General features: G+C 40.5%; 2 protein-coding genes across 6 annotated transcripts; one reads left to right on the top strand and one right to left on the bottom strand.

The window, feature by feature from the left end:
* Nucleotides 1-37: 37 nt before the first annotated feature.
* On the bottom strand, nt 38-3,228 carry LOC130174384 (epithelial membrane protein 3-like). Its single transcript, XM_056384150.1, has 5 exons — nt 3,130-3,228; nt 1,919-2,005; nt 1,711-1,813; nt 1,446-1,586; nt 38-755 (listed from the first exon to the last, which is right to left on the bottom strand). The coding sequence occupies exons 2-5, from the start codon at nt 1,994-1,996 to the stop codon at nt 580-582; spliced, it is 498 nt and encodes a 165-aa protein (XP_056240125.1). The 5' UTR covers nt 1,997-2,005; nt 3,130-3,228; the 3' UTR covers nt 38-579.
* An 843-nt stretch (nt 3,229-4,071) lies between these two features.
* Nucleotides 4,072-18,582, top strand: ccdc30 (coiled-coil domain containing 30). Of its 5 annotated transcripts, none has more exons than XM_056384142.1 (27): nt 4,072-4,291; nt 5,097-5,312; nt 6,184-6,366; nt 6,619-6,739; nt 7,000-7,190; nt 7,529-7,609; nt 7,797-7,874; nt 8,388-8,544; nt 9,384-9,499; nt 9,594-9,721; nt 9,836-10,028; nt 10,149-10,247; nt 10,648-10,776; nt 10,914-11,051; nt 11,365-11,543; nt 11,746-12,013; nt 12,334-12,456; nt 12,991-13,161; nt 13,397-13,606; nt 14,310-14,467; nt 14,627-14,792; nt 15,410-15,531; nt 15,671-15,812; nt 15,942-16,078; nt 16,292-16,409; nt 16,719-16,783; nt 17,006-18,582. In XM_056384142.1, exons 2-27 carry the CDS (start codon nt 5,292-5,294, stop codon nt 17,211-17,213), a joined length of 3,702 nt encoding a protein of 1,233 aa, XP_056240117.1. In that variant the 5' UTR covers nt 4,072-4,291; nt 5,097-5,291; the 3' UTR covers nt 17,214-18,582. The 5 variants fall into 5 exon arrangements, with proteins under 5 accessions (XP_056240117.1, XP_056240118.1, XP_056240119.1 ...); XM_056384143.1 differs by having other exon boundaries at nt 7,800-7,874; XM_056384144.1 differs by lacking the exon at nt 7,797-7,874.
* Nucleotides 18,583-18,610: the final 28 nt, after the last annotated feature.

Genomic DNA, 18,610 nt, shown 5'->3' on the forward strand with positions numbered 1-18,610 from the left:
ATTTATTATAGGAAATTTAAAAGCTGGGTTTACTTAAAATATATAGGAATAACAATAATTGCACACATTATGTTTCAATATGTGATATTTATTAGGAGCAACTACTAAGTGTAGTCTACATTATCAGCTTTAGGTACAAAAATATATAAATATATATTTTCAATTTGCTCAAGGGAAAATTAAAAGCAATTCAAACGCCTTATAAGGCCTACAAGACTAAATAAAAAATACATAACTCTGCTTTTGCATTTAGTCTTCTGGTCAGCATATGACAACAATGGACAAAATAACCCCTCTTATTGCAAAAATGTCTTAAAACTGAAGGTGAGCATTATATACTGGATTGATATCAATATTTGCCCAGGAGATAGTCCATTATTTCCTGAAAATTTTCAAATATACATGTATCTACAATTCAAAAATATAATTACATTAACAAAAGCCTGCACAAAAATCATAACATAGGCATTTGTGACTTTGTAACCCCTGTAAATTTTATATTTCTCATAAACAAGAAGCCAAGTCAGTTCAATACTTTGTTTTCCAGTACTGCTGTTTACATTGTTTTCCTCTTTCTGGTCACTCTTTCTTACGCAGGTGAATGTATATGACACCGCTACAAAGCAACATAGGGACACACACCCAGGCCAGGATGAAGCAGTAGCCAAAATGTCCTGAAGTCAGTTCCTTGGAGTTGGGAAGGATTTCCTTATTGTGTAATGTGTAGATAAGAGCTGCAGAAAATGCTGTCAGGCCTACAAGAAAGCAAAGATGATGTTTGTTTTAGGAGACTGGAGAAAAGTTTGCAATGTTTGTAATCTGCCTCATTTCATATACTTATTGATTAATGCCATATACAATTAAGTGATATCAACAGCAACATGTGGCGACATATAGCGACAGAACAAAACTAATCATATCAGCATCACAATAAGTTAACCTTTTGTTGAGACTGTGTCACAGAAAAGTTGATATATGCACACTGTGGTGGTGTTTTCGTTATTGATTTGATATATACACACTCAAAAAATAGGGGTATGTCAGAGTTGCCATAACATAATGGCCCTCAGATGTTGAGCCACCATATTACACACATTTGTACCAATTCAGCCATAACTAAAGGTAAAGGTAAAGCCCCTGTACTAAGTGATTATTGTATAAAGATATGTTTTGGTTGTAAAATTATACTTTTAAAAGTACAGTTGGTAGGGACCCAAAACTGTATCAGGTTCTTCCACTAACAAGATCGTGTACTTGAGAGATGCAACACCCTAATTCTGCTTTACCTGAAATATCGAGGCTCTTCTCTCTAAACATTTAGCTTATTTGCCAACTATGGGATTTAAACATGTGCTTTCCTTTTTCAGTTTGCAAGAGCAAGGGTCACTCTTTTCAAATAGTCTCATCAAACATATTGGCAGCACATTGTTTCACTCCACTGTTACCTGCGAAGACTTGACACAGCCCAGTGAAATAGAAGAGTCCACCCTTAGACATGGTGAACAGCTGACCCAGGAACACCAAGAATGAGACTGAAGAGAAGACCACTGAGAGAACCATCAGGACCTGCACTGCCTGAAGCCACTCTGGGAAAAGAAAACATTCCCATATCTAAAAAATAGTTTTCATTGTCAGGTTTTACATTTGGGAGAAAACTGTTCATGTAAAGCCCCATTCAATGGAGCTATACAAAATGAAATTGTTGCCTACCAGTTTCTTTGGAGGATGCACAAAGCCAGGTTCCTGTGACATTGTCAAACCTACAGTTGTACCATAGGTCTGAGTTCTCCAGGCCATCCCACACCCACCAGGACTTTAAACAGAGATTAGACACAACAAACACAGCTGGATATGTTTCACTTATGAAAAAGTAAGTAAGTAAAGTGAATCAACATTATGTCCTAAATATGATTATTACCTTCTCCATGGTTGCAATGAACAGCATGGCCAGTGTGATGAGATGCAGCAAGGTCACAAACATAAGCAGGTATGCCATTTTTATTTTCTGCCAAAGACAAACAAGATTGTTTAAACTTAGGCTTCCCGAGCAACTGCATTCAGCATTACAGTAAGCAAGGAAACAGTGTGTGACCAATTTAACATGTTTGCTGTTTCCAGAGTGAAAATCAGTGTTGGGGGACTATCCTGTTTTGCCTTGAAATACAAAATGGAAAATTTGAGTAGCTGAACACAGTATAGCCTGTGTTGCATAACACCATGCTTCAAAACAGAGTGCAATGAGTAATTTCTAAAACTTCTCTTTGACTGGCCTCTGTGTTGCCATCGTTCAGCAAACCTGCTGGGAACCTGGGCAGGTCTATTGAAATCTAAATTGTGCCAAAATATTTACCCAATTAAACTCTCTACCCTTCTGAAAGGGCTCTTTTTTTCTTTTTTCACTGCAAAGGGTAAAGAAACTTTAATTCAATCCACATTTGAATATCATTAAAGCTGCTCTACTTGTAAACTTTGAGGAAATTACTGTCTGAGGAAAAGCCTCTGATTTTACAAAGCTATCTGACAAATAGTGCACATTACTAAAGTGGCAATCATAAGTATCACAAAAGAAAACACGCAGTGAGACAAAAAAGAAGACAAGGAAAAAGAAACAGGATGAAATTGTCTGTGTAGATCTTTATCTGTAGGAGAGGTCCATTTGGGCGGCCAGGGGAGTCATGATTACTGTCAAATTATCATTATATCTAGTGCATATTAAATTTTGTCTAATGACATATCATTATGTCATTAGTACATTTCATCCATCTCATCAAACTGAATGAAAGGTAAACATTCAGTGAAAATGATTTAGAAACAAAGCAAATGGTTGTGAAAAAATTATTTTAGTGTAAGGAATCAAATAAAATACAGAAATGACATAGATATGATACGTAACATTATCTTTTTTCAGTTTCAAGGTTGTTTAAAGAAGTCATCTAATTATGGCACACAACATATGTGGTAACAAAAACATGGCAGGATTTTGCTACTCATTACTTTTAGAGCGTGTTCTTAGGATATGTGATGCAAGGGTCACTACGATGACTTCTTTGTTTTAAAAGTAATCTACTCGTACGATTTAACAAGATATTTAGAGAAATGCCATGAAAAGTCAAGGAAATATTTACTTACCCTGGTTATTCTGTTCCTCTGAATGAGACTTAAGGCACAGCTTCACAATTCTACAACATTGTGCCCCTCTTGGTGGTCCTCTCCTGTCTAGCCTTGCCACACCCCCTTTATTTTTTCAATCACTCCAGCCAAACTTTCCAAGGAGAACGCCCATTTCCTCTGTGCAGAACAGAGCTCCCTTTTGCTCTGCCTCATAGTCCCTCAGTACAACATCACCATCCAAAAAAGACTCAAATGAGACCCACCCATGGGCAGTGCAGGCACGTAAAACCACATGAAAAGACCTCCTCTGTAAACAGTCTGCTGGAATTGCTCTTTGTCATAATGAGCATTCTGCCATACCTCATCCATTCATCATTTCAGTCTTGTTAAGGTAAATGTGAAAAATAAACATACAGCTGCAACATAGCTCACATTTCTACACCAGAACATAATGAGTATTCAGAGTACACTGGTCACACAGCAAACATCTGGGCAGGCCACACCATGGAAAACATGCCTTAGTTCATGTAGTAGGGTCAGAGGAGGCAACAGCAAAACAACAAATTATCAAGTTACCAAAACAGCATCTTTACATTTAAATCGAGGCAAAAAAGAAAAAAGAAAAAATATACATACCTCGAAAAGCGTATATATATGCATGTATGTCTGCATTAATTTGATAAATTTCATATTATATTTCATATTATAATTTCAAAATATTACAGTGTGATAAAGCTAAATGCTAGAATCATTGCAAAATTCTAACATGAATTCTCATATTTCAACTCCCTAGAGGGAAAAGATTTTGTTTGTTTGTCGCCCCCTGGTGTTTAAATCCATTGATAAATGAGAAAGGCTTCATTAAAAGCTATGGTTCACCGAGAACAGTGAATAAGGCATGACACTGATGGATATTAACACATTGGATTACTTGTTGGCTACCAAGGTCGAAGCCGATTTTGAAAACCGTTTGATTGCCATAAACATTGTTGCAGGCGAACCGAACCTATGGATGTATTATAGGACCCCACAAGTTGGTTTAGTTGGTTGCCACTTCCCTGATCGATTGTCCCCTACATCCTTTGAATGGTACGGTCCGTTGCCTAGGTGCTAGTAGAAGCCAATTCACTCCGCCACGCCTGTCCTCAGTACTTGGCTTTTTTGTCGCTGTTGTTGAAAGGTGGGTAAAACCTTAACTGCACACTTTATGCGCAGCTTCTCCACCTCAAAGAAGTTAGTGTTTAAGCCGGAGTCCCCAGTTATCATAACGAAAACCTTACGGTGCTCACCAGTTGTTGCCAAACGGCCACCGGAGAATGCAATGGCTACCGTTAGCGAGCTAGCATTAGCTGGATGTGAAGTATACCACGACTACTTTGGAGCCAACTTTGCTAACTTGCTAATTGCTAGTCACAGTTGTCACAGTTGGTTATTTACTAGGTTATAACACAAAGCGGTAAGCAAGGCTATGATTATTAGTTAAGAAAATCTTTCTGAGTTTGCGTGGCCAAAAAGGAATGCAAGTGGCTGTTGTCCTACCAAACCCTCGTTTGCTCCTCCTCGTCAGACATTTTGGGAAGAGTGGTTACCTTGAAAATAAAGATGTTTTAATTGCACGTGAAATGAAACCTATGATTTATTAGCAAGAAAGGGGGCGGCACTGTCCACATTGCAATATCATAATATAGATGTTGGAGCTAAATGCAACGTTTTCAACTGCAGGACAAGAAGACGCCTGCTGAGGAGATAGAGCTCTTAGCCTCATGCTGTCCATGTTATATTCATCATGATAACATAGCAGCATATCAAACATAGCTAATCAACTTGAAGCTTTGCATAGCCTCAGGTGATGCAATGTAACTCGTCTCTTAAACTGTTTGCCTATGCCTGTGTAAGCTGAGGTAGCTAGTCTAATCCCAGAGTTTGCGACTGCAGGTCCTAACATGACTTGACAGCATTGTTCTAAAGTCTCTCATGTTTTACAGGGAAACCAAAGGACAAGAGAAGTTGTCATGGATGAAACAACAATGGGAGTGATGAAGTTTGAGGATCTGCTGTTCATTGCAAATTCAGATTGGTTTATGTGTGATACCATGTAGGCAAAGTTGTTTGTGATTGTTTCTTTCACCATCGAGGAAAACGTTCGTCACTCACAGATGCAGCTTCAACAAACTTAATGTATGACCATGGATCATGATGAGGTAACATTCATAGCTGTTAATTTCCTTACAGATATAGTGCCAGTCACTGTTGAAATGCTTTGTTCACTGCTCAACACCAGAAATGTTTGATGGAACTTGTGCAAACTATTTTAATCTACATGATTTGTGACATAATTTTATTATTATTATTATTATTATTATTATTATTATTATTATTATTTATTCCACAATAGCAGGAACATAGACTAGTGTGTGTAATGTTTAAGTACATCAGGCACATGAGACCTGATACCTAGCTTGTGACAATATGTTGTGTGTTGTTGGAGTTGCATGGGGGGCCTGCTCAGGTTACAAGCCCTACAAAGTACAGTATTGAATTCAGCAACAGGTGTTTAGTGCTGGCATGCCACTCCAATGTTGTGTCCCTCTCCTTTGTGTCATGCAAACTGCTCAGTTTTCATCAAGGCTGACAGCCTTGAACAGTTGAACAGTTGAACACTTGCTAATGCAGGATACTTTGTTGGATCATATTATCGCAAAAGTAAGTAAAAATAATTTGCCTATTATGTTGCAGCTGTCATGGCGTGAAATATTTCAAAAATCATCATATAACATTGTATAGCAGTATGGTGCATACAAATGTTATGGAAATTTGAGCCTTTCTATCAGCCTTTAGGTAAATGACACTTGAGCTGAATATACATCGTGCTATGACAGGCAAATCTAAAAAATAACAAGCAGTGTGCCCATTGCTACTCATTCACAAGCTTAAGTTGATGCTTTTTGATTCACCATGCTATACTGACACGTATTTCACATCACAACCTTCTGCCTAATATGATAGTTTAACACTTTACTGATGAACATGATATCAGATCCCAAACATTCAGCTCCTCTTCTGGGTTCTCAGGTGTGGACGGAGCTGGACCAAATTTCTATGCGGCTTCAGGAGGATGGCTTACCTCCTGCAGCCAGTGCGGAGGAGCGGCAGCGTCATCTGTGGCAGCAGCTGCTCAGAAGTGAGGCGAAGCTTCAGTCAGCCGCCCAGGAGCTGCAGGCTTTACGTACCCAGCAGGCCAATGAGATGAAGGAGGTGAGACACTTTGGATTCTTTGGTGTTTTAGTTAACCAACTGTTGCAAAAGTGCTACATAAAAAAACTAGTGCCCTAATTGTGTGCACCTCCATTGTGTTCACCTTCTTTTCATTGGGTATAGCTATAGACATATTAAACTGCTTTAGGTAATGACTCACACACTTATTTGGAATGGGTAAGGACTAAGCCAGTTGCTGGTATGCCAGTTACAGCTGAATTACTTTTGGGGTTTTGTCTTTTTGTCTGTCAGGTGGAGAGCTATGTTGCACACATTCGTGGGCTGTTGGAAGAGCGTGAATGTCTGACTGCAGACTATGAGAGAGACAATGAACACTTGCGACATGAGCTTCACCAGATCAGACAACAACAAGGTGAATTCACTGTAGTTCAGTGTTGGCATTCTTTACTTTGGGTTGTAGCCTAACCTGAGTCACGTAGGCTCCTGAGCAGAATATTTCATACACGTCTTAGCTAATAATTTTATTTGCCATGAATGCTCTAAAATTGTCTGTGGATATATCAAAACTTGTGTGAGTTGGATATTTACTTGTGTTATTCTGTCTTGTCCTAAATGTTATTTCACCACCTTCCATTCAAACTACTGACCAGTGTAAACTCCCCTTTCTTCCAGAGAGTCAGAGCAAAGAGCTGGCAGAGATGCTGGCTCAGGAGGACCTTGGGGAGATGGGCTTGAGCAGCCCCAGTGAGCAGGTGGCTTACTTGCTGGTGGAGAGGGCCACACTGCTGGAAAGGCTGGAGGCTGCTGAAAGGAGACTGGAAAGTCAGAGCCTCACTGGCAATTTGAGGGAGGACCACCACCAGGTAAAGGACTGACCTACCTCAGAGGACTGTTTCATTTCCTCATAATGCCATGGACCGCATAAGACCACTTCGAACTGTTTTAACAGTTAATATAGTATGTACAGTGGTAGAGTTAATTTTTTACCATTTCAAGTATAAATGTAAGGTTTCAGTGAAAGTACACAGCCTCTGCCATTTTGAACAATGAGTGTACAGTCTTCAGTCATCGAATTCTCAAATTAACCTATCCAAAGGCTTTGTAGTTGTAGTGGAATGTAATGGTTAACCATCCAAGGCAAATGCAGAGACCATATAAATGTGGTTAAGTGAGTCTCTGTCTTTCTGTGACACTTGGACAGGAGCATATTCACCACATGATGGAGGAGGAGCTAAGGCAGCAAAGGGACAATATACAGAAAAGCATAGATAACATGACAAAGGTGAGGTGACTCTCATTTTGTCCTGCTGAGTTGCATGTCTGTATAACTTCTCAGACTTTCCAGGTTGAATTAAGTTTGGAAAGAAAAAGAACGACTAATTTTTTTTTTTCAGTTAAAGTACAAGGATACAACTTGATAGTTATTTAGTGTCTGTTGTGATTCTGCACACGATGGTCTTTCCTCTCAGCAGTGTGCATCCCAGAGTCCATGGAAGAAGCTGTTTGGGCTGCGCAGGTCTGGTCAGAGCAAACACAATATTACCCCTGTAGGTTTCCACCTCATAGCTTATACTAACTTAACAACTAACACTGATATTATGATGAGGAGTCAAATGAGAGCGTCACTGGGTTGTTTATGAGTGATGGCTTTTTGAAATACATTGCACACTGATTATGTGCCTTGATATCTGCATGATCACTATGATGCAGACAACATTGCTTGTCTCATTAACGCATCTGTCGGTATAATTTTCTAACAACTGATGGGTGTTTGAAAAGGGTGGATAGGAGGAACAGTAATGGCATGTCACAGGTAACAGCATGTATACTTTCTGTCCCACTGGTCCCTCAATGCAGGTGAATCCTGAGATATAAGATTGTACTGTAACTCACTGCCCTTGCTTTTTTCCAGGCCTGCAGTGATGATGAATTTCAGCCTCAAAATGCATGTCTCTCACAATAGCACGTTGGGCCACTTGCATCTCCGGTCTTGCTACCAGTATTCTTTCGTTCTGTCGTCCTCGCACTCTAACTATCCACAAATCATTCTTTAACACCAGGCCCACAGTGAGGAGATATCCCAGGAGCGAAATGAGCGCCAGCGGCTGGAGCGGGACCTGGAAGAGGCGTCTAGGCGGCTGGCAATGGCTCATCAGGATATCCGCAGACTCACCAATGAGCTGGATGTTGCCAAAAACAACAACCTAGATTCAAGTGGTATGTTGCAAAGACTTACAGTAAAGTATTGTGAGTATACAGTATGTTAGACTTTGATATGATGCTTTTAAAGACTACGCACATTGTTGCTGTGGTTATAAGAAACACACATGATGGCATTGAGTAGCCATGATTTATACATGCAGCCCCAGTCCCTGGTCTACCCAGTTTGTTACCTCTGACCTTTAAAATACTTAAATGTCCACATACTGTTGTCAGGCTACAGATTTGTTTAATATAGCAACTTCACTTTCTAATCAGTGTATTTTTTGTGAAAGTGGATTGCTAAAGGAAATCATTAAGAAAGGTTATAAAAGGTGTGGATTAGCAGAAAGCATATTTTCTGCTTTACAGAATTAAAAATATGCTTATAATCTCAGGATCTGGGATTCAGGGAATGGTCCAAGAAGTAGAAAACCTGAGGAGGGAAGTGGACAAACTGAAACACTGTGGTGAGACAGATTTGGGTGTGACATAAATTACTGCAAGAGTAACTACCTGACTAGGAAAAATGCACTTACTATTACTGTCACTTGTTGCTCTCCATTGGTTCTTGAACTTTCAAAACAGGTACATTTATTATTCTTTTTAATTATGTTGTTATTATTTTGTTTATTATGTTGTTCAAAATATCATTTTCTATTATCACATAACCAGACAAAGCCAGTAATGTAAAACTAGTTCTAAAAGTCCCTTTTTTTTACCAAACAATTCTTAACAAATTGACAACACACCATTAACAGCCATGGTGCACTATAGGTAGGTTTAAAAAGGTAAAACAAGAAAAAGAAAAATACATTTTCATGGCTGTATTCATGGTGATGGTTCTCTCTCCACAGATATGATGAAGCTGCAGCGGGCCAAAGAGCAAAATGACAGACTAGATGCTGAGAACAGAGCTCTGAGAGAGAGAGTGCGCACTGTAGAATCTGAGAAGAAAAACCTCCAGGAACAGGTTGATATTTACTATATTTATTTATTAAAATAAAAATTCCAAAAACCCACAAAACTTGTTGCAGCTGATTTACATTGTTGTTGTGTTTGTTCAGTTGGCAATAAATGATGCAGACCAAGATGTAGTAGCTGAAGAGGATCGAAAGGACAAGGGCATTAGCAGTGAACCCCAAAACAATCTTTCTGCCTTGTCAGCTCAAGAAAAAGATCATATTCACAAACGGTAAATTCATTCATTCCTCAATCACGACAAAATACTGTGTGGTACATTTATGTTGACAAGTCAAGAGTATCCCACCTGCTCTTTCTGACTGAAATCATCATCATTCTCTGTTAGGTGTCACGAGGCGATGGAAGATGGTCTTGTTCAGGTAAGGGAGTTGCAACGACAGCTCCAAAGGCTACGCAAGGAACAGGAAGAGCTGGAGGAGAGGAACGAGGAGTTGGAGGCCCTGCTGGGGGAGGCCCAGAACGCCAGCAAGGAGGAGGGTCATCGCCATGAGGGAGAACTGGAGGGATTGCACAGGAGGGTAATGAACAGCACTAAATTATTGCTCAAAACCTATATATAATTTCTTAACCTTAGAAAAGATTGATCGTGGAAATGGTCATCTCTAATGACTGAGTAATAATCTGAACTGGTCATGCAGATCAAAAGCCTGGAGGCAGAGCTGAAGAAGCAGGATGCCCATGAAAAAATGATAAAGAATGGAGAAGAGGTCAAAGCCACCGAGTCCTACTTACAGCTGGTAAGAAATTACTTTTCAAGGTCTTTACTGTTTCCTCTGGGATTAGTGACAGTAGTGTGTCAACACAGCAGGGGCACTACGGTTCATGAAGGCCTTGACTACACAGACTTAAATAAATGACTGTGATTTATTCAAAGCTCCTTATGAAGCACAGATGGATGTAATCCAAATGGTTAAAATGTAAAATAAAGTGAATTTGAATAGGTTTTGATGTTATAAGCAGCAAAAGGACAATAAATGTGATCAGGACAGGGACTGTCACAGTATCCCAACTTTGTCCTAAAAGATCTCTTTTGGACTCATTTGCCTGCAGAGGTTAAATGCTGCTACATTAGAGGAGATTTAACACAGTACTTCCAATTTCACAGTACTTACAGTACTTTTTTCACCATGTGTGAAGCACCTAAGGGACAACAGCCAGGAGAGACTGGCTCTGCTAGAGGCACGGCTGACTGAAGAGAAGGACTGGAGGAAACAGTTGGAGATTGACCTCAATGCTGCCCAGGCTGCCCTCAAAAAAGACAAAGAGGTAAAAACTACACATATCCAGTCCTGTGTCTGGCAGAAAAAGCAATGACATCACAGCTACATAAGTATGTAAAATTCAGTTTACAGTTACAAACCACACAGTTAACTGTATACAATTCCTTCATTCTCACACCAAAGGCTTTGCAGATAGGTGAACGAGAGCTGAAGAAGCTGAGACTGGAGGTTAACAGCCTTCAGACAGAATGCCAACAAGGGAAAACGCTCATCAAGAGCCTCACCCAAGTCAAAGGGGAAAAAGCTGTTCTGGAGGAAAAGGTTTGTTAATATAACATGTCACTGACACAGGAAATATTTGATTAGAAATAAAGATGAATACATGGTGTGCTAAAGCATGTTAATAGGCAGAAATATGTCCATTGTATTGTTTACAAAAAAAATCTTACAAACTCAGCATTAAAACCAATAATATAGTTAGAAACTATATGAAATAATATGAAAATAGTTTATATTTATTCAACAAATTAAAATAAACTTGACAACCTTTGACTGTAAACATGAATGCGTTTTGACATCTACACAACTAAAATAAGTTTGTCTCCATCTTTCTGTCCTGGACTCTGGCTGTCAGGTGGCCCAGATGGAGCGCACCCACAGCCGACTCCAGAGTGAGCTAGAGCGCTATAAGGATAGTAACCGGACCCAGGAGGACCGGAAGGAAAGCAGGCTTCACGTTGACCAGCTGCAGGAGCAGGCTGACCGCCTGACTGCTGAACTCAGCAGCCTCCAGACAGCACACAACACACTGAGGTTTTTGTCAGTCCAGAGTTGACAATGCAATAGCTGTTGGCTCATGCAGTAGTATGTGGGTTAGATCATAGATCAGAGTTGAGAGACAAGTGAATGTGCTACCTAACTGGTACTTTAATCTTGTTTCATGGTGAGTCACAAGATAGGACTGGAACACTGGCTCTGACTTGTGTTGTGTTGCATAAATGTGCATATTTTCCAGGGATGAAATGGTTTCTGAGCGGCTGCAGACTGCCGAGCTCCAAGCCAAGCTGAGCTCCAGTGTCCAGGAGAAGCTGGCAGCTGAGGGAGAAAGAGAGAGACTGGAGATTGAGATACAGCACCTCAACAAGCAGCTCAAGAGGCATCAAGAGCAGTTCTCCTCCACAAAGGAAGCACTTAGTAGCAGCAAGAAGCTTGAACTGGATACAACTCACATAGAATCTAGGTTTAGTACTGTGGAGAGTACCAAGGATGAAAGCTTGGATCAGGTAACTGGATCTCATGTTCTTTGGCAGGGTAATTTGAATTGTAAGAAAGGTCATATGTGAAATAATCCTGTGTGACTGTTCAGTTAATTAAATGTTCAACAATTGGGGCAGCAGGGTAGAGTAGAAAGAATGGCCTTCAACATTACTGTCCAGCTTCGATGTCTTTGAGTAAGGCACTGGGCCCCCACCAGCTCAAAGATTCTTTTCTGTAGCAAATTCTAACCTTTGACCTGCTTTTAGAGGAAAGCAAACAGAAAGGGAATTTCCTCTGCCAGGATGATATAGAATTCATATTCTCTATGTGCGTGTTGTATTTGTAGCTTTCATGCCTGAAACAGGAGCTGAATCATCTGCAGACCAAGCTGGAGGAGGAGCAGCAGCTGGCCTTTCAGCACCAGCTGGCCCTGCAGGCTCAGGTCAATGAAGCCCAGGCACGCGTCAAGGTACTTATGACCATAACACATCCATATCGAGCCCAAACAGCCATGCTGTTTCTGCAGTTCAATTTAAAATATCTTAAAAGGAAATGAAAGCTAGGAGTGTCTCCTTCGTATTCACTATTTTTGAGTTTCAGGTGTTTTTTCATTTCTTAAGTTTTCATAAAACAGCAGCAGCATTATTGATTTATACTTAAGGTATACTTTAAGTATGCAATGACAATTGGTGATCTGGTTGAAGTGACAGTAATACAGCAAACATTTTTATAGCTTAGCCGGTAGCATTTCTGGTAATCTACCTCTTTTCTATTCACTTTGAGTTTTAATGATCATCACAAAAGCTTTATGCTTCCCAATTCTAGTAGTTTGTCATGCTTTTGACAGAATTTGACTAAGATTGTGTCGAGCACATTGGATTGGCTTGATGATTCATAATAGCCAAAACAAATAAAGCTGAAGACACTTCTGGCTTCTTGTATTTATTTGTACTCCCCCTCAGCATAAACCTGTCTCAGCCTTGTCTCTCCTTCTCCTCTTCAGTCCCAGGACTCAGTGCTGAGCCAGAAGGCAGAGGAGGCTAAACAGATGAAACAGGACCTGCAGAGGGCCCAGAGCCTGTTCACCTCAGCAGAGAGAGAGCTGCGCTACGAGAAAGAGAGGAACATGGACCTGAAGAGGCACAATACCCTGCTGGACCAGGAAAAGCTCAAGGTTGGTATTTAATTACAGAACTATGGAATTTCCTGATCGCCTCTGATATTTATCACTTAATCATCATCTCAATCACTCTCTTAGTCAGTCTTAGTCAGAGCAACTGTGAAACTGTAACACAAACCTTAACAGGGAAGGAAAGTGCTCCGCAAAAAACTACAGTATAATTGTTAGAATAGTTGTTGCATTGGTGTTAAACATCTGTTTTTGTGTTCTTGTCGGATGTTTCCTTTAGCTTTGTGCAGAGCTGAAGCAGGTCCAGACCAAGCTGGTCCAGGTGGGACAGACTGTCCACACTCAGGTGGCTGAGAGTGAAAGTCAGCAGCAGAAAATCAGGGAACTGGAGCTGGAACTGGCACGTAACTCCACATATCGCAGCGCCACCACAAGTTTGCAGGAGGACCTGCAGGCTGAGAGGGCGCGGCTCATTGCTGCTGACAAGAAGGTCAGTGCTGGAGCAAGGAATCGTTGCCTGGTGCTCCCACTGTTCATGATGTCTCTATTGAACAGATCAATTGATTAATTTCCTCTGCAATGCCCTAATTTCTGTACAGGGATCAGCACAGCTAATCTGGTGTTGAATCTGCTGCTCTTTTTCTGTTGATGCCGCATGTCATTGGCTTGTAATTACAAATTTCAACATTTCCATGTGAGCACTTTCATGGGTAGGTAGGTAAACCCAGAGTTAACAGGGGCCCAGTTGATTTTACTTATTAATTCGTCCTCACTGGTTGAGATTCTGCTTATCAGTGAAATCCCCAGGGAAAGCTGCAGTTTGAACACTAATGGATGCGGTTTCCAGTCTCTTGAAAATGCAAGGTCACAGAAGTTGTGACATTGCAAATGGCCTATTTGAATGTCTCCATACATAGCATTACATACTAATGGATACTCTCTTATTCTTTATATGTGTTGTTATTTCTGTGACCTGCACTTGAGCTTTAATAACATTCATTCTTATCTGAGCAGTGAGTATGCAGAAGAAGCTGTTAACTCTCGGCTTGTGTAGAAATTGCCGACATTACAGACTTTTTCTGTCAGACACCTTCAGGAGATCCTGGGATAATCTGGAAATGGATGGGAGGTTGGGAGCTCATGTTGCCTGTGTGTCTCACTGAGTGAATCCTGTGGCTTTGATATGATGGCAGGTGTTGGAGCTGCAGCAGCAGCTTAAGAATGCCCAGCACCAGCTGCGTGTGGAGGAAGCACGGGCCGGGGAGAGCAGCCGCCTGGAGCGGGACAGCAGGGATCTGTCTGACACCTTGTCGGCCCTGAGAGCCCAGCAGCAGGAGGAGCACATCACCAGGTCACAGAACATGTGGTGCTGCTGACACCGCCCACTTTTACACGTTCCATGTCATACTAATTGTGCCATAAACAATATAGCAAGTTTTAGGGCATGATTCTGATCCACTATTTTTGTTGACCCTCTTTCTATCCATCTTTTCCTCTGTTCCCGCCTCAGGAAGCTGTTAGAGCAGCGTGAGGAGGAGCTGCTACAGCAGGTGCGCTCCCTGAGGCTGAAGGAGGCCTCCCTGACCAGGACCAACACAGAGATTAGCCACCGTGCCCAGCAGCTGGACACCCGCCTGGCCATCCTGGAGGCTGAGCTCAGGAAGGCCAGAGAGGAGGTAAGGAAAAGTGTACCGCAGTTCATTAGCTGTCATCAGAACTACAGGGCTTCGGACACCTGAGACGCCTTTGACACTCCTAATATGTCGATTTCACATACTGTACCATTTCAAAATTTTGCTGAAATGTGATTCACAGGTTGACGAGTTCTCAGCTTGCACCTCGCTTTCAGTGTAATTTCAGTCACATAAGATTCAACTTTGCATTCCTCATCAGTTTTTTCAGACCCATCTTGAAAGCTTTGTTTTTTCCAAGGACAAGTTCTCATCATGCTTTTTACAGGACTGTAATGATAAAGTGAGGTTATTTTTTTAGGGTGTTGTGTTGACAGCTCATATCCAAAATTTTTGAACAGTCTGATCTCCCTCACTTTACCTCAATTCGTGATCAGTCTGAAGATTTAATCAGCAGCTGCAACCAGGTAAAGTCCCATATGCAGGGTGATAGAATCGGTTTTACTATAGTCATACATGTTCAGTATGTTATCAAAAACTGTAATACTTTAGTGCTGCTGACTGTTTTACAGAGTCGTACATCGTGGTGTCTTCACATTAAAGTGATGATCATGTTTATTGTTTATATATTCATATTTACCTTTGTGTTATGTGTCCTCCAGGTGAGAGATGGCCAGAAGTGCAGCCACAGACTGCAGGAGGAGCTGGCGGCCAGTCAACAGGAGTGTGACAGACTGCAGGCGGAGCTGCAGCAGGTTCTCCTCCAACATGACACACACGTTAGGTGAGACACAAATGACACCAATATTTTCAATGAATGCAATATTATGAAATTAACTCTATATGTATTTTCAGCTGAATACAGACACAAGGAGAAGCTGATGCTTTTCCCATGATTCATTTCCTTTTCTCCTCCAACTCAGAAAGTACAATGAAAAGCAGAGTCAGCACAAGACTAAGCTGCGTCAGGCCAAGCAGGTCTTTCTCAAGACAACGGCACAGAGGGACCGAACCATCCAAAAACTGGAGAACGACCTGTTACTGGCCTCCAGCCTCTCACACAAGGTCGCTCACATCATGCCAGATGCTGACTCTCATTACTTTTAAAGAAACAAGAAATGTTTGTGCTAGAACAATATTTACTAATGTCTCTCTGTTTTTGTCTCTTTCTTCCTCTTGTCTTCCTTCTTTCAGGAGAAGGAAAGGATCCAAACAGTGATGGAGGAAAATGAGAAGCTTTTGGAGGAGAAGAGGGAACTGTTGAGGAAGATAAGTGAGGCAGAAGAAATGGGTAGCAATGGCATGAGGACTGCCTCAACGGTTCAACACAGGTATCTTCATGAATCACTCTTTACACATTACCTGCTGAGTATTTTTTTGAGTAGAGTGCCTTCATTCCAAGTGGAAATGCATTACATTTTGGATGTCACATCAATATACAACAACATTGCTGTTGTCATTAAATTCTCTCTTAACCATGAGACATAAGGGACACACTGGCTAAATTGTTTTTGTGAGTGAGTATGAACATGAATTCGTTCAAGGGTCAACGTCTTAGAAGTGGAAAACAGACAGCTACAGGATCGGACCCTAAAGCTCTCCAATCAAGTCAGTTCCTTAGAGCGCGCCCTGAGAAACGTCCAGTCGTTCTACAGCCTGGAGGTAACACTACACATACAGTATCTTTATTAGTTAATGGGACATGCAACCCAAAGTCCACAGATGTTCTTTACTCTTTTAAAACAGCTCATACAGCATTAGTATTGAAGAGTTTCAAATTTAAGTGTTTATTGTCTGGCTGAAAATGGTACAACCTGATCATCAGCTACTGTGGCTGATGCTGAATGTTTTCTAAAGATAAGAGAAGCAGCTTGACCTTATGTAAATTTGGTGACATGTTTCCTCTTTTATTGTGATAAAACATTTTATGAATTTGATGCCAAACATATGATAATTGTAAATGCTCGACAGAATGCCAAGAAAGTGCACCACTCTGAAAGTCTCTGTGACGGCGTCCTACATACATCTACACTAAGGTAAGGCAGACTGACAGAACTAATTGTTTTATTTAAATGATTTCTTGATTGATATTTGTGATTTATGGTTTTGCTTAATTTCTGGTGTTGCTAGAAAATGTATAAAGCAGTTCTGTTAAGCTCTTCAAAGAATTTCCAACTTATTGCACCTGTCATATTTCTCACATTCCTCTACACACAGGTGAATGCTTGTATGTACAATTTTCACATTTGTGTCACCAGTCTGACGTCAGGTTCCTGTGACCCATTGGACATCCTGGACAAAATCTGCCGGGTGAAAGTGGGCGAGCGAATGCTGGTGGACGGCACCCGAGCGTCTGTCTCCACACACCAGCTATCAGAACAGGGTTACCTGAATCTCACCTCCCCATTGGCTCCTCCAGAGCCCAGAGGCACAGAGGAGAGCTCTATTAACAGTGACAAGGTATGAGACGTGTTACGCTCTGACGCGGTTGTTGCCTTTGTGTTTGCAACAGCAAGCTAGCAGCAAGGATGAGTGCTGTAAGTCATGCACTGGGTAGCATTATAGTATTCGACTCCGACTCCGCTGGAGATAGAAAAAATATGTTGAAAGCAAATAATTCTTGTTAAAAGACAGTAATAATGAAAGGGGGCTTCCACTGCAGTTCTGCTCAGGGTCATTTCTCTTTTGTATTGCAAAGCAGATTCTTGTTTGGCCTGTATTTTGATCCAGGTTCAGACTGAGAGGGAAATTATCGGGGATTTAAAAAAACTGCAAGTGTCAATCAATCATTTTTATGACATATTTTCAAGGCAACAGGATGTAATGGGAGTTTTGATTTGGAAGCCAGCTGGCACAAGCTTTGTTGGTCTGTTGTTTGGTCAGTTGCTTGAAAGACTTGTGTTGGTTTATGGGAAAGATCATTGTTGTTTTTTTTAACATATAGGATAAAGGTACTTCACACAAGTGCAGCGCAATATCAAAAATATTTCATGGGTGGATTCGAATGAGACTAGTTTAAACTAAGCACTTTATAAAAAGATTTACTTGTGTTTACATTTGAGAAAATGTAGCAGTGGAATACAACAGTGGGATATCAATGATATGTATTTTTCGTAGTTAAATTTAATCTTGGCAGTGTTTTCTATGAAAAAATGCCTGTGGTGTTCCATGTTTATGGTTTTACTGTGTCAAAATATCTTGAGACACATAAGACACATTTACAAGTTAAAAAATCTTGTGGAAAATGTTGTGGACCCACTTTATATCTAATATGAGACTGTGTGGTAAACAGAGATATGCCATTCCTATAGCTTGTTGGCTGTGGTTACTCCAGTATTTACAATGTGCAGCTTTGCTTGTAGTTTAAAAAAAACATCCAAAAAGTCGGGAAAAGCCACATAATTCCAGACGTTTTGTTTTGTCTATTTTGAGCTTCCATTGCTTCCATTGGTTAAGCTCGTAGGTTTCCTCCAGGGAAACTCGTGAAGTGCTTCTACTCCAGCCACAAAGACCGTCAGCAGAGAGAAGTGTATTTTGTACATGGTATTAAATACATGACATTAATTATTTCATACCACTGTTATTATTTTCTTTCAGTAATAGAGTTATACACTGTGGAAACTATAGTCTATTTTGTCTATTTCATTGTGCCTGAATTGATGAAGTGTTAAACTTTATCTTGCTGCTGCGTGAATACGTCTAATAACAGAAGCCTGTTTGCGACAGATGTGTAATCTGAGATGTAATTAACAAGAACCTTTGACTTTTGTTGTAGTTATGTAAATACGTTTTTAAGCAAAATTATTTTCATAAATAAAAGTGAATAAATAACAAACTGAATCCTTGATTTTTTTTTTTTTTCC

Source organism: Seriola aureovittata, chromosome 9 (assembly GCF_021018895.1).
Source record: "Seriola aureovittata isolate HTS-2021-v1 ecotype China chromosome 9, ASM2101889v1, whole genome shotgun sequence".
In the NCBI taxonomy this organism is placed as follows: Eukaryota; Metazoa; Chordata; class Actinopteri; order Carangiformes; family Carangidae; genus Seriola; species Seriola aureovittata.